The 22,041-nt window shown below is 51.8% G+C and overlaps 8 protein-coding genes across 8 annotated transcripts; 1 reads left to right on the top strand and 7 right to left on the bottom strand.

Moving 5' to 3' along the window:
- Nucleotides 1-749: 749 nt before the first annotated feature.
- Nucleotides 750-3,089, bottom strand: A1O5_02298 (uncharacterized protein; the record flags this gene model as incomplete). The annotated part of the gene is made up of 3 exons (XM_007742914.1): nucleotides 750-1,544; nucleotides 1,621-2,811; nucleotides 2,913-3,089. The coding sequence occupies 3 exons, from the start codon at nucleotides 3,087-3,089 to the stop codon at nucleotides 750-752; spliced, it is 2,163 nt and encodes a 720-aa protein (XP_007741104.1).
- An 817-nt stretch (nucleotides 3,090-3,906) lies between these two features.
- On the bottom strand, nucleotides 3,907-4,681 carry A1O5_02297 (uncharacterized protein; the record flags this gene model as incomplete). The annotated part of the gene is made up of 2 exons (XM_007742913.1): nucleotides 3,907-4,185; nucleotides 4,247-4,681. The coding sequence occupies 2 exons, from the start codon at nucleotides 4,679-4,681 to the stop codon at nucleotides 3,907-3,909; spliced, it is 714 nt and encodes a 237-aa protein (XP_007741103.1).
- Nucleotides 4,682-6,436: 1,755 nt separating this feature from the next.
- Nucleotides 6,437-6,838, bottom strand: A1O5_02296 (uncharacterized protein; the record flags this gene model as incomplete). Its single annotated transcript, XM_007742912.1, has 1 exon — nucleotides 6,437-6,838. The coding sequence occupies one exon, from the start codon at nucleotides 6,836-6,838 to the stop codon at nucleotides 6,437-6,439; it is 402 nt and encodes a 133-aa protein (XP_007741102.1).
- Nucleotides 6,839-9,097: 2,259 nt separating this feature from the next.
- Nucleotides 9,098-10,130, bottom strand: A1O5_02295 (uncharacterized protein; the record flags this gene model as incomplete). The annotated part of the gene is made up of 4 exons (XM_007742911.1): nucleotides 9,098-9,489; nucleotides 9,536-9,882; nucleotides 9,938-10,034; nucleotides 10,094-10,130. The coding sequence occupies 4 exons, from the start codon at nucleotides 10,128-10,130 to the stop codon at nucleotides 9,098-9,100; spliced, it is 873 nt and encodes a 290-aa protein (XP_007741101.1).
- A 541-nt stretch (nucleotides 10,131-10,671) lies between these two features.
- A1O5_02294 (uncharacterized protein) lies at nucleotides 10,672-14,109 on the bottom strand (the record flags this gene model as incomplete). The annotated part of the gene is made up of 2 exons (XM_007742910.1): nucleotides 10,672-11,680; nucleotides 11,729-14,109. The coding sequence occupies 2 exons, from the start codon at nucleotides 14,107-14,109 to the stop codon at nucleotides 10,672-10,674; spliced, it is 3,390 nt and encodes a 1,129-aa protein (XP_007741100.1).
- Nucleotides 14,110-14,623: 514 nt separating this feature from the next.
- Nucleotides 14,624-14,998, top strand: A1O5_02293 (uncharacterized protein; the record flags this gene model as incomplete). Its single annotated transcript, XM_007742909.1, has 1 exon — nucleotides 14,624-14,998. The coding sequence occupies one exon, from the start codon at nucleotides 14,624-14,626 to the stop codon at nucleotides 14,996-14,998; it is 375 nt and encodes a 124-aa protein (XP_007741099.1).
- A 943-nt stretch (nucleotides 14,999-15,941) lies between these two features.
- On the bottom strand, nucleotides 15,942-16,736 carry A1O5_02292 (40S ribosomal protein S13; the record flags this gene model as incomplete). Its single annotated transcript, XM_007742908.1, has 4 exons — nucleotides 15,942-16,115; nucleotides 16,195-16,241; nucleotides 16,418-16,450; nucleotides 16,535-16,736. 4 exons carry the CDS (start codon nucleotides 16,734-16,736, stop codon nucleotides 15,942-15,944), a joined length of 456 nt encoding a protein of 151 aa, XP_007741098.1.
- A 928-nt stretch (nucleotides 16,737-17,664) lies between these two features.
- A1O5_02291 (uncharacterized protein) lies at nucleotides 17,665-18,415 on the bottom strand (the record flags this gene model as incomplete). Its single annotated transcript, XM_007742907.1, has 2 exons — nucleotides 17,665-18,166; nucleotides 18,276-18,415. 2 exons carry the CDS (start codon nucleotides 18,413-18,415, stop codon nucleotides 17,665-17,667), a joined length of 642 nt encoding a protein of 213 aa, XP_007741097.1.
- Nucleotides 18,416-22,041: the final 3,626 nt, after the last annotated feature.

Below are 22,041 nucleotides of genomic sequence, written 5' to 3'. Positions count from 1 at the left end.
AATGTTTACTTTACATTATCGTATGTACGAAGGAGGACTTGTTGGTAATAGGTTGGTAAGTTGGTGGGTTTGCTAGTCGGTTAGTTTATGCAGTGGTAAAAAGTCAACGATATAATATGATATAAGACTTACAACTCTTCTCGCTTTCTTCGCCTTTTTCCTTGAATTGTGTTATGAACCCTATCTATCAGCCTGCCTATGTAGTACCTCGTAAGCTGTCTAGCTTCACAGCTATGTACCTGGCCAGCTAGTCTAAAGTCTTCTTGTGGTTCTTTCTTTCTTTGCTGCTCTAGAGCTCTAAATTCTAGGTCCATGTTGTACATAGAGTACACTTCTAGTCATCCCCGCAGCCCCATCAGTGCTGCGCTGCACAATGTGCCATGCTATGCCATGCTGCGCTGCGCTATGCTCTCAACTCCCACCTAGCCCCAGGAAACCGCCCGTGCGCTCGCTGGCAAACAAACAAGACAAAACAAAAAAAAAAAAAAAAAACACAACCACATGCATGCTTATGTCAATGACGCCCCCTCGTGTACATATCCCAATTGTTGCGTGCATGCGTGCAAGCATGCAAGAGGAGAGGAAATAGAAAGATAAGAGAGAGAGAGAGAGAGAAAGGAGAGGGGGAATATCACCAATCCAATCCCCGTTTATCACAATTCGTTTCTCCCACCAAGAAAAAGGAATTCTGGCCGACGGCGAGGGGCGAGGGAGGAAGGCCAGTGCCTTCTCCTTTTTCTCACCTTTTGTTACAATTTCCTCCCGAACCAGCCAACGCCCTTCTGGACGGCTTCTTTGCTCGCTGCTGCTGCCATGGCATGTTGCTGCATCAGGCTCCCAGCTTCTTTACTCGGCTTGACCCGGCCGAAGTTAACGTCCAGGTCGAGCAGGATCTTCAACGCGTTGCGACTCCGCAGGTAGGGCAACGGGGCCTTTGCCTCTCTAAGGCCTACGCCCGGTTCCACTCTGCCGGCCACGCCCGTGACACCGCCATGCAACTTGACTTTGTCTGCCTCTTCGGAGCCAGGGAATGGGAGTAGCGTCGATAAGACTTCGTACGCAGCCAGTGTGAAGCCGAATTGCGGTGATGAACGGAGGATACGTGCAGGGCCGCCCTTGAAAAACGCTTTGAAGCCTTCTTCCTTGAGGATCTTGCGTGCGCAATCTCCAAGACCGTTGTAGGTTGCTTCTCCTTTACGGGCTTCCACCTGCAGTCGAGTTTTGATCACATCGCAAGGGGTCGTCAGATAAGCGGCTGGCATACCAGCAATGGCACCGGCAGTCAGAAGCTGCACTACGCCCAATGACTTGGTGGGTGATTCGCCAAAGAAATCTCTCTTGAGATGACTGTACGTGGGGAAATAGATGGCCGAGAAAGGGACGTCGCGCAGCAAGCAGGCTGTTACACCTTTGTACAGACCCAGGATACCGAGATTTCGAACAATCCACATCGCGCTACGTTTTGGGACCGCATCGGATTTCTTGGCCAATTCGCCTTGAACCTGTAGACGGATTTTGACGATTTCGAGCGGGTTGGTAAAGACCTATTGTGTGGAATGCACCGTCAGTGCCTCGCACCCCAAACCATAGGATCAAAAAGGTCCCGAATTCTGGACTTACCACTTGACAAGCCCCTGCCGAACCACCAGCGAAAATCTCCGCCCAGAGCTGGATCTTGCCAGTCTGTTTGTCTGTAAATCGTCCTCGCACGAGATCGTTCACCGTGAGCTTGATGGCCTTTTCCGGAGCAACCCCGACCAACTGAGGCAAAACACCCGAGTACAATCCACGGATGCCCTCATTTCGTATTACCTTGCGCGCACAGTCGATTGAGTTTTCGTAAAGTCGTTCACCGGGACGCGTGCTCCGCTGGTTTTGCATACGAGTCTTGACCAGATCGATCGGATAGACCATGAAAGCACCAAATGCACCAGCAATGGAACCAAGACCGAAGTGATGTGCAGACTCGAGCAAGCTGCGAAGAAATTGTTGGGATTTGGACATGGCCCGGTCGGCAACTTCGGCCACTGCGTTCAACTTTGCACCGGCTGTTTGATAGCTCGCATCCAACACCTTGGCGAAGTCATCCAGACTCAAGCGTCCCGAAGGTGAGTCGAGGCCGGCAAAGTGGAACAAGATATCGGCCTCCATGGGAGTGTAGAGAGAAAATCGCGTCAACCGGGCGGCTTCATTGAGGAAATCTGTGCGGTCGATCCTGCCGTCCGGGGACTTTGATGTCGCATTGCGGATGATGAGGTCGAGAAGATCCATTTCACGGATGACGTTCTGAAAGGCGCGGACGTTTGCGTATGAGATCTTTGTTCCTGATGAGATATTGCACAAGGTTGGGAGGTGCTCCAGTAGATGGTCGGACAACTTATGTCCTGCAGTTGCCCGAATGATTCGCTCGAAATCCTTCGGGTCAATGTACCCATCCTTATCCTTGTCATACAAATGGAAGGCTTGTCGAATGCGCTCACCCTGCAGACCACGCATCATCTGCGCAAACTGCGGGTAGGTCATTTCATGCCTCTTTTTTTTCCCACCAATGTACAGTGAAGCCCACTCTGAGTTGAAGTCGAAGGGGATACTTTCTTGGCCTCTGTTTTGCTCGTAGATCTTCTGGAAGGTGTCTGACTTGATTGAACCTGTGCCATCTTCATCGAACAATCGGAATGCGATTTCATACTCTGCATCGGACTTGGCCAGGAGGTTGTCAAAGGCGGCCCATTCTGACATGGTGATTTTCCCGCGCTTATGACGGTCGGCGACACCGAAGAGGATGCCATATTGTTCCCGTTTAATTTTGTGCTGCGACAGGAGCGCGTTAGTTAGTTTGTGGGTTGGCAGACAACCGACATGCATAACAGACGGATCGAGTGCGACATGTGACGGGCAGGGACCAGACTCACATAGTCTTCTTCTGGAGGCGCGATGGCATTGATAAAATCCTCCTCATTCATGTAAAGCTCTCCATCTTGATCTTTGTTTGAGTGTCTCAAAAAAGTCATGCGCGACTCCGTGGATAAGCTTGAAGGAGCCGTCGAACCCAGTAGGGACTCTTTTACGGCTTCCTTGACGGTCGCCATGGTCTAGAATAACGTAGGACTCTGTCGGGCGACGAAGATAGCGGCTGGTGGATGAAATGCTGGTGTTCAAAATGAGGTCCAGGAGGTCAGTCGCGGGTCGAGCACGAAATGACAATTAAAAGTAAAAATAAGAAAATGAAGTGAAGGAGCCGTCAAAGAGCCGTCACAATGACAGTGGAGAATGCTACGGTGAACACACTCAGGAAAATACGGGATAGGAGCAAGAGGGAAACAAGAAATTGCTTTTGGGAGAGGCGGTGATGCGTGACCCTGTCTGACCCTTTCTCGCGCTCAAACCGCAGTTTCGGAGCACAAAATTAAACAAAAATTTGGAGCTTTTGTCTCGCTGTCGATTTAGCCGTACGCTAGCCGCTATAGGAAATCCCGGTTCAGGAACAATCTGGCGCCTTACTGAATCTGGTCTAGAGCTCGGTATAGAACTCCGCGAGCCGAACGAAGCTCCGGTGGAACAATTTATGTCCCAAGCGTGCACAGCCTCGCGCCATGGTACATTCCGAGACACATGACTTTAATACAAAGACAAAGAAAGAGGATAAAAAAAGATTCATCATAAATGGCGATATAGTCCTACCCTATGACCCTATGTCTTTCCTAGAATCCTTCCTTAAAGCCCTCCCATTTGTCTTCAAACCCTGTGGAAGTACATGAATATGCTACAATAATACACAGCATGCGCGCCGTTCATTGCATTGCGCCAGATGGAAGCCAGACCCAGGTCGTTGCGTCGTTAGATATCCTCCCGTCAAGCAATTTTCCACCGTTTTTAGTTCCAGTCCATTCCGATCTTTACCCACGCTCATACTGTGTACCCATATCCGGTCTCGGAGAGGAGGCGATTGACAGAAGGGAGACTCTCGGTGGATAAACCAGCCGTTATCTCACTAGCCCGTCGACTATGTACATTGTTCCCAAGACTGATTCCACTATCGTCGGTATGATCGTATTGTTCGTCGAAGGATGAACCACGCTCATACTCACTCGCACCCCCTTGACCAGAACTTGCTCGTGATCTGGTTCGGCCATGACCGGAGGAACGAGAAGGGTTCCTCAAGTTTCGAAGCCCTTGTTGAAACATCTATGGCAGAGGGTGGATTAGCTTGACGCCACATGATGTGGGTTGATGAATCTATACATACCACTTTCTCAACATCGGACATCGACTCTCCCAGCTCCTTACACAGAGGTTGCCATATCGAATGACGGTGCCGGTTGTACGCATCCGTCACCCTCTGGATCCTTGCCTCATCCCAATCAGAGTCGCGCATCTTGGCCAGCACCCGCTCGTGTCTCTTTCGACATGCGTTGGCCGATTTGTTGGGGAAGTAGCGTCGGTGGATCTCTTCCCAAGACAATCCCCGACCCTTGGCGTCCAAGAGAACATTGTCGTCCTCGGGATTCCAGGGAGCACTTTGCCCTGGACGTGGAACCGCTTCCCTCTGGAGATGGGGAACAGGAGGCATGGAATTAGGGACGGGTTGTAGATAGGTGGGCATCATTTGTTGTTGACCATATTGTAGGCTATGATCTGGGTAATGCAGGCTGTGCATCTGAGGGGGATTCCATGGAGTCATGGTCGGGGGCATGCTGGTCACCATGGTCGTTGATGTTCGTAGGTTGTAGGGAGCTGGTCGTTGAACTCGGCGGGCTATGGTTGGCTGCTTTGGCATTCCTTCTTTTCATGCGCCGGCCGATCAGTCGAGGCCGCGGTCGCTGGACTGGCTGCGGGAACAAAAGGAAAAGATCCGGATTATGATTAAGAGGGTGGAGGAGGAGCGAGCGTACAGAAAAGAAAACGATCGAGCTGAATAGGAGCAGCAAGTCTCAGACTGGATGGCATGAAATGGTGTATGCCTGGATAACTCGAGCCCGACCACCCCTCTTATGAACAATTGCGTCCAGCGCAAACAACCTCGAAGGAAATTCTCAAACACACGGGCGTCAATCTCAGATTGAAAGAGACGCGAGACCCAACGCCTCAGGTGTCGAGCCACCGGGTTTCATAAGTAAAGTGCAAGAGAATCAGCTTCCAGGCGCATACCGTGCAACGGCGCCTCGGGGAGATGCAAGAGGTGTATATCCATGGGGAACCAAGTCGTGCTCACCATTGGCGGATCCATCTTTGAGGAATAAGTGAAACTCGAGCTCAATTTGGGGCCATATAGCGGTGGATCATGCCAATGTAGTTGCAGAAAATATATTTGGCACGAACCCTACCTCTCAGGCTCAAGCGGTCCACTCGTAGCAGAGCACAGGGCGGCTGTCGATCAAGCGAATCTCACTAGCCGCTGGCAGACATGGACCACCTTGTTAAGAGGCGGCAGAAGTCTGGCGGTTTCGGGAATTTTTGGACACACCAAGCACACGGACCAGTAGCGGAAACTTTTGATGCCCCAGAAGGCCAGCATCTTGATCGCTCTAGTCATGCAGATTGGTCGGGTGGAGACCATGGCGTACGGTGGTATCTGAAGTAAAAAGATAGCCGCCGAGCATCAATTTCATGGAGGAGTTGATTGACACGAACTGGGCTTGAAATCCAACATACACCGACAGGGAAGGGGTCACCACGACAGCGCACCGCTCGGCTCTTGAATCGAGCAGACAATTGCCATACATGCCTTCTTGATTCAGCACAAGAAGACACACTGCGTGGTTCGGAGATTCTGGTCTGAGGTTGGAGGATATGAAACTCGGGGTCGCTTACCAGGCGCTTAATCTCTTGCGGGTCCTATATTTAGCCATGGCAGATTAGCAGCGATGATTTGCATGCCAACCACGCCTCGGCTGGTTATTTTGACTGCTCACTGTGGCACCAGTTACGCTGAGACGAGTTGGTTGGTTGCTGCCGTTTGGAGATGGAGCCGGTAATGATATAGGACAGAGTTGGTATTCTCGTGCGGAGGAATGTTCGCCAGTGCGTCTGTGTCTTCTCCTATCCGAGACGTAAGATGGAAAGGTTGCTTCCACCTATACCACATGTCGGATCAAGGCACTAAGATACCATGGAGAGACTCGTCTCCGTAGAGCTGTGAGAAGAAAGCTACGCAAGACGAATATAGATCAAGACATGGTCATATATTTGACTATTCTTGAGAGTGTCAGGTAAAAAGACTGTAGTTTTCCCGCTTTAACTCTTCTGTGATTCTGCTATTAAATTTTTTTGGTTGGCCCTCCTCGAGGCTTCGTGCGAGACGAACCGATGCGTTACATCCAAATGGTACATCGTCAAGAGTCATTGGTCGGCGACCTATCCCTCGCTGTGGAAAAAGGTCAATAACATACCAAATCGCTAAATATCAAACAAGAATTTTGCCCGACAACAATGTCCCTCACCTCCGGACCCATCGTCGCTCGTCCTTCGACATCTTGACGTGAGAGCCATAGTAGCCCTCCTCCTCGATTGGTGTCACACTGTATACGACAGGGGTGTCAGAGAAGGACAATTGGCGCCGTTGCGTGGCGGTCTTAGAAGGAGACTTCTTCAAGATGCTTCTTGATGAGCTGGTGTTGACATATGAATACGTTGGCTGTTGCATCGTCGAGTAGCCTCGCTGGTTAAGTCGGGTGTTTCGTGCAGTTGGGCTGACGGGTGACGGTGAGATAGGTGACTTCAGAGGTGATCTCAATGGGGTCATGGGAGACTTGAGGGACAATGTTGGTCTGGTTGCTTGAGCAGTCGAGGTGGAGATGCTCAAGGACAACTTTGGCTTTGCGGCGCGTGAGGCAAGCATGGTGATGTGTCTTGTTTGATTATAAAAATTGATGTATTTGATATGAAGTTGTAGACGGATTGTGTCTTTGAATCTGTTCAACAGATTGCAGCGGGGCGTTTGACGATGTAATAAAAGGACGTAGATATGGTTAGCGGAGCAGTGTATGCAATAACAGCAGTCGAGCACGATAAATGTAAATATAGAATTGGACCAGCCAAATCTAGGTTGTAAGGAAACTGACGCGGAATAAGGAATGCCAGACAATCAATGTGTGGATGAAGAGAAGAAAAAGCCGGGTCGACAGAGCGGTCGGATGGGCGGTTAGATATACATGTTGAAACGCAGAGACGAGTCGAGACTTGGGCTGGTCGGAGGGAGTTGTCGTCCCTATTCGCCCAGCATTGTCCTGATGGTCCGAGCGTCCGCCTTGCATCGCGCCCAATCATCACACTCCTTGACGCGCTCACATTGTGATACTGCTGCTTCCTCACCTTCTCGTCCAATAGCCAATGCAGTCTTCCCATGCAAAGTCAGGCTAGTTAATGCATAATGCGTGATAGAAACAAATCGGGACATTTCGCATTGATGCCATACCTCACACACGGCTTCTCGCCTTGCACTAATCCGCAATGTCCCAGGCCCAATCAGCAATTTTTCCTGTTTTGTACGTCTGCTAAACACTCGACAGTAAAACTATCGATTTTGAACTCTGGCTCTTTCCCTCTTTGGCTTTCCAGCATGGTGACAAAGGTAATCAAAGAGCGTTGATGCGAGAGACAACGGAGTATTCACCAACATGGCTGGTAGTGCAAGTAATTATTGAGGCCACCGCGAATGACTGTTTGAAGCTTTGCTTGAAGCTGGGGACGTCCGTAGGACTAGTTCGTTACTGGAGCTGAAAGGGACGAAGCCCACACTTGGATAAGTTCATTTTGTAGAGGTGGAATTGCTCATTGAGCTATCAAGGTGATGACCTGTGCCTGTAATGATGCAATACCAGCAAATAATTCGCTGCTTGATCTGAAGGTGTACCTGGTTGTGGCCAAGAAAGCCTGCACGGCACACAGGAAGATATAGGACAGCCTAGCACCAATCCTGGTTGTGCTGGTCCAACTGCAAACCTGCATGGGATCAGATGGGCACTCTGAATACCATAACTCATGGAATAACAAATCCCGTTCTGGCCCTGTTTGATGGTCGTGTGGTGCTTGACGGCTACGCCTTACCTGACGGCGCTGAGAGCCATCGCTCTCTCCATGGCACATGATCGCAAGGGTCAGCGGTTTCACATCACATTCTGTCATGCTAAGGTCATCGTGGAGCATGAGGCGGTGACCAAGGTATCATAATGCGCTTCACGCAGAATGTGTCAGCTCTGCGACAGCGGCGGAAACCGAGAGCAACACAAGCGTTCGCATTGCGTTGTATCCTCGGTTTGCAGGAAGTTCGACTTTGCGTCAGTTATTTATCGGTTCTGGCGGGTAAATGTGATCGACTACCTGTGCTGGACATGATAATCTCCTCTCAAAAGATCTGGCAGCTGTCGTGTTAGACTTACCTGTTCGCAGCAAACAGCTCGTTGGGCGTGTGCGGTGAGGACGGACGATGTTTACATGTCGACGAAGGGTCGTTCTGGCAGCCGATGGTCTGTGCCGTTGACTGCCGAGACAACCACAGCTTGAATGCGGTAGTGGCCTGGCGCAATGACGACGCAGAGTTGACGGAGAACGGTTAGACTTGTTGGGTGAAACTACTGGCGTGTAAATCATGCCGTATACGTACGGCGGCAGGGCGAGTCATCTTTCTTGGTTTATTTGGATTGCAATTTGCGTAAGGCAAGCATGTGAGTCGGATCTTGACGCCGATTCTTTGGCGGAAAAGGCGAACTATCGAGGCTGAAGCAAGGTGCGTTGAAGGAAAAATATGCTGAATGACTGTCGCAACAAGATTATGATGAATCAGTCGAGTACGAGAAAGAAAGCCCCAGCCGAAATCGTTGTGATACATGTCGACACCCAAGTCGTCAATAAAGAGCAACTGTGGCTTTGCTTTTGTTGCCGTTGCCCCAGTCCATAACCGTGATCCCGCTGCGCCGAATGAAGTCGACCATTTACCATTCTGACTCGAAACAACAGGTTGACGTTTTTGTAGCCGCAGCTAGCAGAGTGCATATTTCAAATACATGGAGGGAATCGGATTCCATGTCTTGAGGGCCGGAATTCCACAAATGGTGTGAAGGGAATGGGGCAGCAGCCGAGACCCCTCGCGTCCGTCCGCTTACCTGCTTGCATAACGATCTTCACGAGCATACTCTCGACTACCTGTGTACTCACGAGGGGGGTCGTCGCGCGTAGCGGGAGGGTAGCTACGATCTTCGTTGCGGTCGTAGTAGCCACGTCGGTCTCCACGCGCGCCACCGCCATACCCCTCTTCGCGTCTGCTCTCGTATCGGTCAATGCCGCGGCCGCCGTAACCTTCCTCTCGGTCGCGTCTGCCACCTCCGTAGCCGCGTCTGTCATAGTCGTCATATCGCGAACCACCACGGTAGTCACCGCGATAGTCACCGCGATAATCGTTGCCACGGTAATCGTCACGGCGCCCTGAAAATCCCCCTCGACGATCGTCATAGCGGTCGCGGTAGCCTCCACGAGGTGGGCCACGGAAGTCACCTGTTCAAGGTCAGCACATTGTGTCTAGTGTTGAAACCCTACTCACCACGCTTGGGAGGCCCGAAGTATTTTCCTGGGGTCGGAGTACGAGGCCGCGCGCGGCGAGCCTTCTCGATGCTCAAGACGCGACCTTCAACGACCTCGCCTTGTAAGCCTTCCTTAGCAGCCTCCGCTTGCTCGTTTGAGACCATCTTGACGAATCCGAATCCACGAGATTCTTTGGTATGTGGGTCGAGCATGATCGAGCAGCTTTCGACGTCACCATACTTCTCGAAGAGGCGGGAGACATCGGCTTCTGTGAGACGAGGGTGAATTCCAGTGACGAAGAGATTTGAGCCATTGTTGAGAGCATCATCATCAGCATCTTTCATGCGAGTGTCAGGGGGCGGCGGTCTAGAGGGGAAATGGTCAGCATGCTTTGGGAAACGCGGAGGGAAATAAGGCTTACGCTCTGTCACGGCCATTTGGGGATCGACTACGGTTGCGGTCATCACGATCTCCGCGAGGTGAAGCAGATCGGTCGCGACCTGCATAACCGCGGTCGTCTAGAAAGAAAATGGGTTAGAGATACTTTCAGGAGTCGTCCCATAGCTGTATAGCGTACCTTCGTAGCGAGCGGCAGAGTCGTCGAAGTCGGCCATGTTGTCAGATTGAGAGAAAGGGAGTTAGCAAGGGAGGATGGAGTCGATCTGACTGAGGACCTAGTCTTGTAGGCCTAGTGACAGTTTCAAAAGGATCAAGGAATCGGGCAAGGCCAGAGCTGGTCGATAGATGAAAAGAAATCTCCCTTGAGATGAAAGGAGTTGATGGCTGCTGGCGGCGGTGGGTTGTTTGTAAGGCTGCAATGGTGAGTGAGGCGAAAGCAAAAAAATCGCCAGAGGACACGCGCACTCGGCGCCAAGGGAGAGTTGCAGCCACCAATCGCCAAGCATCTCGGAAACGGCGAAGCATTCATCCGAAGTCCGTCGCAATATGACTCGCCTCAGCCTTATCCCCACAGCCTTACCAAGGCAACAGCCTTTCGCTTAGCTAGAAATGGCTCTTATGTTCAGAATCTTGAAAAATGTAAATGTGCTATTGAATACTACAGCTACTCAGTTACGCTGAGGGTGTCGCCCAAGAATGGGGACGCTGTAATCGAAGCTGAGGCATCCAATCCAATAGGGATCCTTCTTGTATTTCTCATCTTCTATTCCGGAAGGACCTGGCACCCCAATCGGAGTTCTTGCTTCGTTTACTCCTCAATATCCTCTTCCTGGCTGTAGCCTCCTCAATCTTTGAGCCTGTCCTATCACCGATTACAGCACCATCGGTGTCTCCGATAATGTCATCGCTTGCACCTAGTCCTTGGAGCTCATCTTCATCCATCTCACTCAACTCTTCACTCATTTCACGTAGTACTTCGGGTCCCGTCCAGCGTTCTTCGAAAATGGTCGTGCCTTCTGGATCAAACTGGGTAACGTACCAAGGAATGCCACCTTCAGACTGGAGAGTTTGAGAGTGACCTTCCAAACTCATTGGAGGCGTAGGTGGCTCCACTTGTTGTACTGGCTCCGCCGTTGCAATTCCATTCGTATGTGGTTCCTGCCTAAACCCGTTCGTTGATGCGGGCGGCGTACTGGCTGAGACCAGGTGGGATTCCATCTCAAGGCCGCCGTTCTTGATCATGTCGGCTTGCGCAGCAGGCGGTTCCAAGGTCTTGACCTTTTCCTCCATGCGGGGCGACTCTTGCATGGTAGTTGTAATGTCAACAATCTCAACATCACCGTCGGCGGGACTAGCGATCCCGACCTCGTGTTTCAGTTCGATGGAATCAATGACAGGAATTTCCACGGACTGTGCCAAAGAGCCACGTCTCGACAGGAGTGCTTCATCCATCTCTCTAATCTGTTCAGCATATGGTCTGCCATGCAATTCAGCTTCTTTGCGAGTGGCATCGTCGATAAGTGGTTCAATGCCCTTGACTATTCGTCGTGCAAGTGTACGCCGATCCCGATCTTCGGGTTTCATGTCTTCAGCACGGCCGCTGACCAAGGAAATTAATTCTGAGATACTTCCTGCGCTGTTGCCAAATTGCGAATTGATCACCAGCAGCATATCATTGGAAAAGCTTGCAACTGAGGTGTGCTCTTTCCGGAGAACTTTGGCCTGCAATTCGAGCAGACCGGTTCGGAAGAGACCTCTATCAAGTCTGGACCATGTTAGCATAAAAGCCAATATACCGGATAGGTAGACTTACTTGAGCGCTTTCTCGATAATCGGCTCTAGAAGATGTGGAACAGGGAAGTAAACGATGTCAACGACGTCCTTCAACAGGCGAGCTTCTTGCAGTTTTGCCGCTTCGCGTTCTTTGATCAAGGTGGATATCTGCACGATTCTGTCCATATCCTTCGCTAACTTCTCAGCGAATTCAATCCGTCGGTCCAGCCTCGCACGGCCGGCTGCACCTTGAGCCTTGTAATCGCGGCGCGTCACCTCAAAGGAGCTGAATGTATCCATCTGCAACTGTAGTCGCTTTAGAAGGGCGGCACCCCGACGAGCTTCGCGTTTCAGGGTCCAGTATTTGCAGATCTCTGAAACGTATTCCTTTTTCTTCTGCACTGTGAACCTTACCAGGGATTCCTCGATAGATTTCAGAATTACCTCGGGGATGACAGGAGCACCTGAAGGAAGTCGCCAGACAGTTTTCTGCTTTTGTCCCTTCTTGTTAGTCAGAGTCACCTTCAGATGGCCTCTATCTGCGGCGGGCGATTCATTGATATCATGAATCGCCAAGGCAGATGCACGGCTATCTGCCCATATTTGTCCGCGAAAGTGTTCTTTGAAGTACTTCACTGCCTCTTCATAGGCTTTGTCGGTGTGGTGCTGACGTTTCCAGTCACCAGGAGTATGTTTGTGGCAGTACGCCTTGAGCTGTGACGGTTCCATTAGAGTATTCTGGCCGCCTCCAGTTTTCATTTGCAAAAAGAGGCCTGCTTGGCGGGCACAAGTCAGATGAAAAGGCTCATAACAGCGGCCGTCACTGCATTGAATGCTCGCCCCCATCTCCTGCTTACAGATGTAGCAGACGAGTCTCCACCGACTTGTGGGCACCTTTTCAACATCGGTAATAGGCTCCATCAAGGATGGGTTGCCGATTGTGACTTCTGGAATCCAGATGGCACAAAAGAGATGAGCCCATTTCGAATTATTGGTTTGTTTGAAAGCACCACCCTCGTTCGGGCAGAAAATGCAGCTCGGTCGAGAATTCCCCACAAGTTGGCATTTCCTGCATAGCCACTGCCCTTCGGGAATATATGGTACACCGTAGCACTCTTGGTGTACTGCAAGGTCACAGCCGTCACAGAACACTATAGCATTGGCATTCTCACAGTCACCGTCGTCGCATATTGCGCATTTGCTGTCGGGCTCTTCACCCGCAGGCTCGCCGTTGACTGCGGCGGCGGAGCTCGATCGTGGACGCTGCGTCTGAGGTGCCTTGGGATTGGGCTTCGGTATCCTCTTTTCCAAAGCATGCCACTCCTTTTCGATTTTGGTCATGGTAATCTCAAATATTGCAGGTTTTATGGTCTGGACGCCGTCTTTGGTCCTCCCTTTATTGAAAGCCTCCAGCCACTTGACATCCTGTTCGTCCATGTCATACTCGACCCGTCCAACCCCAGTACTACCAATGGCAGAATTCTCTCCGTGTGTCATAAGGTCTGGACTGAGATCGAGGTCTTCTTCCGCAGAACCTTCCATTTGTCTAATGAGCGTCCTCTCCGGCCGCAGGAAGATTTCGCTCTCTTGGTATCCAACATTTGCCATAGACTTGTCCACGAAATCGACTTGCGCAATGTCCTTATTCAGTTCGTAAGACAGGAACGGATCGAGTTCTCGATATGAGGGTTTGGGCAAGGTGAGGCGTTCTCGCGGATTTGGTCCTGGCATAGGTACAAATTTGGGAGCTTCGGGTGTCAGAAGGGCGTTGACCATCGAGTTCTGGGTGCGATGGGGTCTTCCAGGTCGCCTCTTGAAAGGCGTGGAAGCCCCGAGCGCAAGGCTTTCGCCCTCCGTCGGCGTCAGGGTACCTTGGCTACACGCATCGGGTGTGGGTTTCTTGACAAGACCGTCTATCTCTTCCGAGGGCAACACCACAAAGTCCGCGTCAAGGTCTAGATCGGGGTGAAACTCTTCCCAGCCGCGCTCTTCTCGAGGCTTGTACCCGTCTCCATGTGTCACTGCTGCAGAGGCCGCGGCTGCTGTACTGTATCGCGGCCGCGTGCCGCCTCTGTTTCTACTTCTGGCCGAATATCGCGGCGTAGATACCATCGTCTTTTTGGGGTTGCGGCTTTGTCTCGTGCGAGTCCGGGGAAGCGCGTACTCTTCGTCTGCGTTAGGTGTTCTCGTAGTCGAAGGGGTGCTCTCATTATCAACATGTCTGCCACCGCCCCCTCGACCTCCGGGTGTCCACTTGAGTGAAGGCGGGGCTCTGCGCGACGTGCGGATGCGTTTCGAGGGAGGTTCTGCGTCCTGGAAATCTGCGAGATCTTCTTCGTCCGAGTGGTTGAAGTCTTTTGATACCTTTTTGACTTCTCTGCGCGGGCGTGTTCTTGCCTGCGTAGACCTCAGAGGGCCCATCCTGCCAGCACAGCTGGCTGGCGGTCGACGCGACTGGTTGTGGTCAACCCTTGACTAGGAGGCGCAGGTGGACTTTGGATCGTTTTCCTGTACGTGGGATGCCATTCAGTCTGCTTAGTACGGCGCAGATCGGACCACAGGTGGGAAAGCTCGTAGAGCGGTCAAGAACAAGCAGTAAAAGATGCTCTAGAGAGTGTCCTGTAGCCACAATGTGTTGTGGTGCTTTTTGAGTGTCGTCGCTTCTAGATGGCGATCCCCCGTCGATTCGGTTAAGCGCGACTTGCAGGATCGAAAGTGTGGATCTACTTTGGGCTTGGCGCCGTATCTGTGCGATGCGATTGCTCAGTGCATCTTGAACTCGCCATCTCTACGAACACTGGCAGTCACGATTCACTCATTTCGTTTTCTGCCTCTAACCCTCGATGAATACCAGTGAAGAGTAAGTGCATATCTCGTCAATCGTCAAGTCTCCAACTTCTTGTAATGTGCCCATTTGTGGTTATATGCTTACAAGATGACTTGCAATATTAGAAACCGCCCCGGACGCCGAGGAATCGATCCCCGAGGTGCGCACTCCAACCAGCACCGACAGTCCACTTCCGCGTCTGCAGCATCTCGAGATGGCAGCTCCAATACGCATCAAAACAGAAGAGGTGGAAGGGGAGGCTCAAACCTGAGCAGGTCCTCCGACAACCTCCAGAATGGACCTTTGACAACCCCAAATACTGTCTCGCCACAAGATGACCATGTCCCCATCGCAGGGTTCAACTCAGACGTGGTCGAGGCGATGTTGAAGCAAGGCTACGAGGCCAAAGCACCTCTCTACAAGTCGGACATCAAATCACAAACAACAACTCCCCAGAGCCCGTGGGGTGTGAAGCGTGAGTAGCATCCCGTACAAGAGATGATGACTGTTAATATGGTTGAAGCTGGAGCCATGGCCAGTGGCAAAGATTTCTGGCTCGATCTACGCAGACAAATCACCGCCCTGCAGCAAACAGGGGGTGTCAGTCAGGGCGGTTAGGGCTCGATTTCCGTCACGGCGGTTCCTTGATTTACTGCTCAGCGGCATCACGGGAGGCGTTCTTTTTTGGTGCATTCTAAGATACCCAGGGGTTTGGCGCATTCTATCAGCATTGCCTGAAAACAATATGTACATTTGCAGCTAAACAATGTCCCGGCTACTGTGTTCAACTGCATGTATCACGGCCCCGGACCATCAGGAGCGGTTCTGCATTGTGAGCACCTTGTATGGTTTGGTCCTGTTCAAAATCGAATTGCATTGTCTGGTGAAGGTTGCGGCTTCTTGCACTGTGGCTTTACTGGTATTCCCGTTCTTCTGACCCCAATAACATCAATCGTCACTTCTCAGATATCATTGTTGCCGCCAAGATGTTGCGTTTGACGAATCACGACTATCTGAATGTAATAGGAAGCACAGTGACATACCTTCTTCTAGTTAGAGCCTTCAAAGGCTATCATCTACGGTTTTATGAGAGAAACAGGCTGAAACAAACAGATGACCAGGTCAGGGACCATGCATTTGATGCCAAGTCTATCACGCTAGATCCGGCATCGGCTCTATTGCTCTATTCGCAACGAGCTCTGATACAGAACGGCCCGGATCCGAGGCTCTCTTGCTCGTATCATGTCTTCGCTTTTCCGCAGCCTCTCAAAAATAAGGTGGCATACGGCACCGATCCAGGCGCCCTAGCATGATCGGTAATACACTCTGACCGGCCGAAGATTCTTGTCTGCACACACCTGGAGCTTTGAATTCCTTCTCGATAGTTTGCGTTCCATTTGTGGGATCTCCGTCTCCACCGGACTGACTACGCCACCATAGTGCTTGCCGTGGCGCTCTCGTATTTCCAGTTCGGTTGTAAAACACCAACAGTCTTGTAGTATCTGCTCAGGCGGTGAATTCTCGATTCAATCAGAATGAGCCGAAATTTGGAGTCCTTGTCCTTGCGGTTGCGCTCGAGGTGTTTGCGGACGGCGACAGCCTGCGGATCACAATAACCCAGGTCAGCTACAATGAAACATCATATGGCATGTTCGAGGCTGAGTTTGGGTAATGCCCACCTTTTTGATCAAGAAGTAAAGGTCTTCGGGGATTTCTGGTGCAAGACCTGTGTAAAGTCACTCTGTCAGTCTCACAGGACCAATATCAGAGGCAGCGCCGAGAATTTGTTCCATAGGGTGGTGGTGAAGATTTGAAGCAGCTTCTTGCTCGTCTCTTTTTTGTTTCTTTTTCCCCTCCGCTTCTTCATCTCTCACACCGAGGTTAATTGAGGCGTGTGCGTACCGTTCGATTTCAGAATTCTCAGAATCTTGTTACCTGCAAACCACAAAATCAGTCAGCCGCTGTCACGCAAACACCGGCACACCCTTCGAGAACAAAATAAGGGTGGAGGGAGCTAACCAGTGACGACTTTGACTTGCGCAACACCATGGCTATCCCTCAACACAACACCAATCTGCGACGGCGTAGCACCCTTCCTGGCGAGTTTGCAGATGTTGTCGACCACGGTCTCGGGAGTAGATTTGAACCAGGTGGGGACGGAGCGCGAGTACGGGATCGCTGAGGCGCTGATGCCTTTGCCTTTGCTGTGAAGACGACCCATGATGGCTGTTGCGTGGGAATTGGCGCAATGGAAGAGGGAATGTCTGATTTGAAGAAAAGTCGTATGGTGCTGGTTTCCAGATGCGCTGGGTCGGAGTTGTGTGGTGGGTCCGCCAAGAAGCGTGAAATCTTGGCGTGTACTTGAAAATTTGGGGAGCTTCCAGCGCTCTTACTGAACTTTGAACTACAAAATCTCGAATCTTGCAGGGTTGACTTGGACTCTTTCCTGACCACCAATATCGCCACCCCTCGAATCCAGGGTTTGTCTCTGGATGTGGCCGCCGTTATCTCCTGAAGTCGGGTATGATGCGTATTTAAAGAGACAGTGCACGAGACAGCCTCACCAGTGGCCGCGAGTGCTTGCAGGTATGTCATGGAGTCGATCTCATAATTGTTTCTACAACCTTGCATGATGACAAACACTACGAATTCTTCATAATTTCTGGTACCTCTTATGTCAGGAGGGAAGCCCAGCAGGGTTCTCTTCGATGATCTAAATGGACTTCTGAACTATCACTCCCTCACCCCGGCTGCCGTATTTCCACTCGTCGTTCAGGAATCGAGACTAATAAGCTGAAGCAGGTAGGACGTGGTTATTTCCTCGTGACGGATACTGCGATATGAATGACGGAATATTGTGATTGTGCGGTTTATGATGGCGTCTTGGTCTTTCGTTGCTCGAGGCATGAAGCGGCCACGCACGACCCACAATGCTCGTGCCTCTTCTTTCCCAATGAAATCGAAATATTTTTCCTTTTACCATACGTACAATGCCAGATTCTCCCTTGGAACCCAGACAAATAGCCGGAGGGTATCAAATTTTGGATCCCGGACCAAAGCGACCGAGCCACCCCCCAATGCCAACTCACTTATAAACGCCGGCATTATGCACTCCCCAAAGGCTTGAGTGTGAACGTCCTTTTTTCTTATCATGATGTCCCTCCCATGTCAGTATCAGCATCTTTTGATGCGTCTCCTGCTCTCGCTGCCTCTTCTTCTCCCTCCTTGACTCCATTAACAGCAGGCTCTACTGTAGCGGGTACGGGTTGCGGCGCAGTCTCCTCTTCAGCTGCTTGCGGGGGTTGCGGCTGTTCTGCCACAGTGTCGCTCGCTTCGTTCATGGTAACCTCGGACTGTAGTTCGGTAGGCTCTTGTTGTGGCACGGGCATTTGCTCTGGTTCCGGCACTGGCGTTTGCTCTGGTTGTGTCATAGGTGTTTGCTCTGGTTGCGCGGACGGTGAACGATGCGGAGGTTCAGCTGGCGGTGCTGCAGCTGGTGTGGCAGCCGCTACGTCTGCGGGCTCTTGTGGTTTGGGGTCTTCAAACTTATAGAGGAATCTTTCGCGAATATTCGTCCGGTCCGGGTTGCCTTCGTAGAGGATCGACTGATGGATGAGACATTCTCCTAGCCACTGGAGAGGGAATTCTGCTCTGTTGCGCAAAACGCGAATCAGCATGAATGTTCGGCGCAGAAATCCCTTGCCTATGCAGGCAAAGCATGTTATTCTTCTCGGCCCATCATTGACTATGGAACACGTACTCGGCATCCAAGCTTTGCGTGATGGCCTTCTTTAAGAACGGCGCGACTCGTGCGTTCAGGTAGTCCCTCAATGGTACTTGTTGTCTGTCGCTGGCAGTATTCACTACCACAATGGGAGGATTATGCGTGGAGTGCGACATCCCGATCAGTCTCCCGTGCTCAAACAAAAGGTGATCAGAGGTAAATTATGGCCATGTATGCTTTGACCCAAAGTGACCACTCCGAATTCCCCGTCCATTTTCAGACCTGAGCATCTACCACTTGACAGGTCATGGCCAAGCCATTTTTGACCTGTGGCTGTGGTGGCTGTGTAATCCTCAGTTCAGCTTGGCGGCTCAGCGGGTCCCATCCGAGTCTGGCGTGCAGCCTTGCTAGCTCGCTAGGTCCCATTGATTAAATACGCTCGTACAAGAAATCGAGAAAAGATATTTGGCCTGTCTCTGGTCAGTGTTGCAATAGCAAGTTGGAGAAGCTGTCTGTAATTGCTTTTTGGTCTACCTAGGAGACACTAGAGCTCACTGGAAGTCAGTATACCCCCCATACACCATCCCAAAAGTATGTACCGAGTAGCGTCACTGGACACATCGCCTGCAGGGCGTAGAAGTGCCACTGATGCTGATGCTCTGCTGCTATTTGTCGTACGCCAGTATCTTGAGAACGGGTGTGAAATGTTTAGTTTACGTTACCAACTGAGTCAAACAAACATCCTCCTCTACGGTCAGCCAGGAAAGCTAATAGTCGGGAGCAAGTGGTGAGTAGGTGTAGATTAAAGAGGTCGGAGCCAACTACAGTGCCCGACTTGGAAATATGTAGCGTTCTTAGTCCTGATTCCTAAGAGTTGAATAGTCCCAATGCCTCTCCGAGCTGGCACGAGCAGGCCCTGTGAGAGTTGCTAGGTTGGTCCATTTTAATCGCACCTGGTCAGTCTCACAGGAACGAAATGCACACCACACGAAGTCTCGCGTTGCCGTCCCATCATCACGAGGTTGGGAGCAGGGCTGATTCAACGGCCACCCCTGCTGTTTAATCAAGATCAACATGATTTCCATCACAGTATCCAGTGATAGGAAAATCGAATCAACGTAGCAGGACTGTCAGTCACCATATGAGAGCCCTTCGCAGATTTAGCTACCTTTACCCTGTTATTTGTGGGCGGAATGCAATGTGCTGTCAATGGTTTATATTCTGCTGGAGACGATATTCAGGATGATCCTAGTCCGGGAAGAGACATCACGCTCACCAAAAAGCGTCGAGTGCTCACGACGTACCTTCGCCTGGTCGATATCGGTCATCCGCATCCAGACTATGGGCAATGTGCATTTGCCTTCTTGATCTTGTCGCTCGAGCGCGATGCCCACAGCCGCTGCGCATGATCCAAGGTGAAACATCTCTCAAGGGTAAGAGCGTGTTTCAGGACCGTGGACAGCAAATGCTTCTCGCGAATACCCCCAGGGGTCACAGCACACAGGTTCTCCATTGAGAAATCGATCTCGTCCCTCGTCAACGACGCCTTTACATGTCTTTGATTGCCACCACCATGATTGGCTTCCGAATCGGGGCGGCTGTGGTTCGCCTTAGAGACCTTGGGGACGCATGTCGTGGGAGGGCAGGGGTAGGGTGGGTTGCGGGTTGGAAATCGCTCGAGACTTGCCCTCAGATCGGAAATGGGTAAATGAAATTCCTCTTTCTCCTGGACCAGGCCAGATCAACACGAAGAAACACTGCCACGTGTAATGGCGAGACTGGAAGGAAAACGAACCTAATTTCTCGCGATCAGCCTTTTGAACGGACTCTTGTTCGTCAAGGCCAGGAGCCGGTTAGATGCCGTGAGCGGGACAAAGGACAGCACCTGACGGCGATTTGATGCAGCAAGAGCTAAGATGACGAGACTAGCGTAACGATGAATGCATGTAACTGCTCACTAAAAAGTGAGGCGAATATATGTTTAGCTTCCCGAGGCCAGTGGGAGCAGTGCTCTCGTAGGGCGCAACGTGGCTCTGCACATCTGCCCAACTTCCGTCATTGTTGCGTTGGCGCGTTTTGGCAGATCCGAGGCTCGCAACAAAGAGCGGTCAGAGCGACAGCAAAGACGTCTATATAAGAACGGTCCGTCGCGCGAAAGACTGTGCGAGAGTAGCGGTGGGCAGAGGAGGAAGACAGCGAGGGCGGAAGGCTCATGATGCCACCACCAGCACCACCAGCACCACCAGCAGCGGGGGAGTTGAGGGCTTTGTTGTCTTCGGAGAAGTCCTCCTCGCGAGGTTCACTTCGCAATTTCACCTCCAGATTGAAAGTGCCCCTCGCACTCGACTGCCGTCCGCTGACATTGGCAAGGCGAGTTGCGTTGAGTTGATTCGGGGCCAGTGGCAACAGACAAGGCTGCGACACGGAAAGGGGGGTCCATTTATTCGCAACGCAGTTGTTGGACGCCCGGCCACGAGGCAGTTGTGATTGAGATGTGAGATGCTGAGGGTGGTTGGGCAATTGGGCGAGATGGCGAAATGGCGAAGCGTCACAGCCGGCACTTTTCGAAGCTTGGGCAGCCTACCGCTCCTGATTCGGCGGCTCGTTGAGCCCGCAACACGGCATTCGGGCTCCCCATTTGCTTCCCACTCGATCTTCAGCGCCCCCGACGGCAAGTTCGCTGATTTGCGGGCTGCCCGGCCAACGCCTCCACTCGCTCTATCAAAAATCCCAAAGCTACGAGGTCCTCGAGGTACCTGGGTAGGTAGGTGTTTGCTTCTGCGCTCGCTCATGCAACCCTGAGATTGACGGGCGAAAAGGCTTCTTCAATTTTCGGCATGCTGCAGGGGCGCGGAGCCTGCGCTGCGGCCTGCCGAATGCTGCGAACCCCCGAGTTGAGAAAGTTGATGGGGAGGGGGGGGGGAAGCAAGGGGAGAGTGAGTTAATCATGAAGAACAGAGCTTGCGCACCCAAGACATGGCTGGGCTTTGGTGGGCAAGAGCGGGCTAACCACAACAGCACTGGATTGCTGCAGGAGACTCACCTAGACACAGGATTCTGCCACTTGTTCCCACCATTGCGCCCTCCCATCCTGCATCTCAGTCCTCCTTGCCTCTACGCTTGCATCCACTCACGCTGTGCTCGACGGAGCCTAGCCTGCTGCATAGCTTGTCGAGAGTTTGCAGCGTTAGCTGGTTAGCACTCATCAGGCGCCGCTTCAGCGCGACCAGAGCCATAGTCAACAGCGACTCACAGCGCCGCCAGCAGCACCACTTGACCAACCCAAACCTAACTGAACCAGCATCCAGCATCTTTGACCAGAAACTACCACAGTACCACCAGACCTGACCTCCCGACCTCCCTTGCGCCGCAACCGTACGGAACCTTCCCTCAGACATCCTGCTCCCGACTCTAATTCCCTTGCTCTCACGCGCAGATGGCCACCGCCCGGCCACTCACAACGCGCCGTTGCATGTCTTGCAGCTGCGGCCGACATTGGTCGACCCGCGGCTCCTGATCATCTGCCCACTGATAATCGCTAGACTGCTAGACTGTTCGATGCCCAGTTGCTCTTCCCAAATGGCTAACTTGGAATGATTCCCCTTCTGCGCCTGGCTCAACCGGCCTCGAAGGCAGAAGGACCACCAGTCCACCAAGGCCTTCTGTCCAGACTCGAGCGTGCTGGTCCTGACCTGGAATTTTTGTTCTGCCTTGTCGCTTGAATGGGCGAACCAATCTACCTCTCTTAAAAAGGTCTCTTACAACCTCCCGGCCAGGTCACCCACAAACCCACTGTCCTTTC

This window comes from Cladophialophora psammophila (assembly GCF_000585535.1).
Source record: "Cladophialophora psammophila CBS 110553 chromosome Unknown aczJe-supercont1.3, whole genome shotgun sequence".
NCBI classification, from domain to species: domain Eukaryota; kingdom Fungi; phylum Ascomycota; class Eurotiomycetes; order Chaetothyriales; family Herpotrichiellaceae; genus Cladophialophora; species Cladophialophora psammophila.
This window is presented reverse-complemented; position numbering and strand designations above follow the sequence as displayed.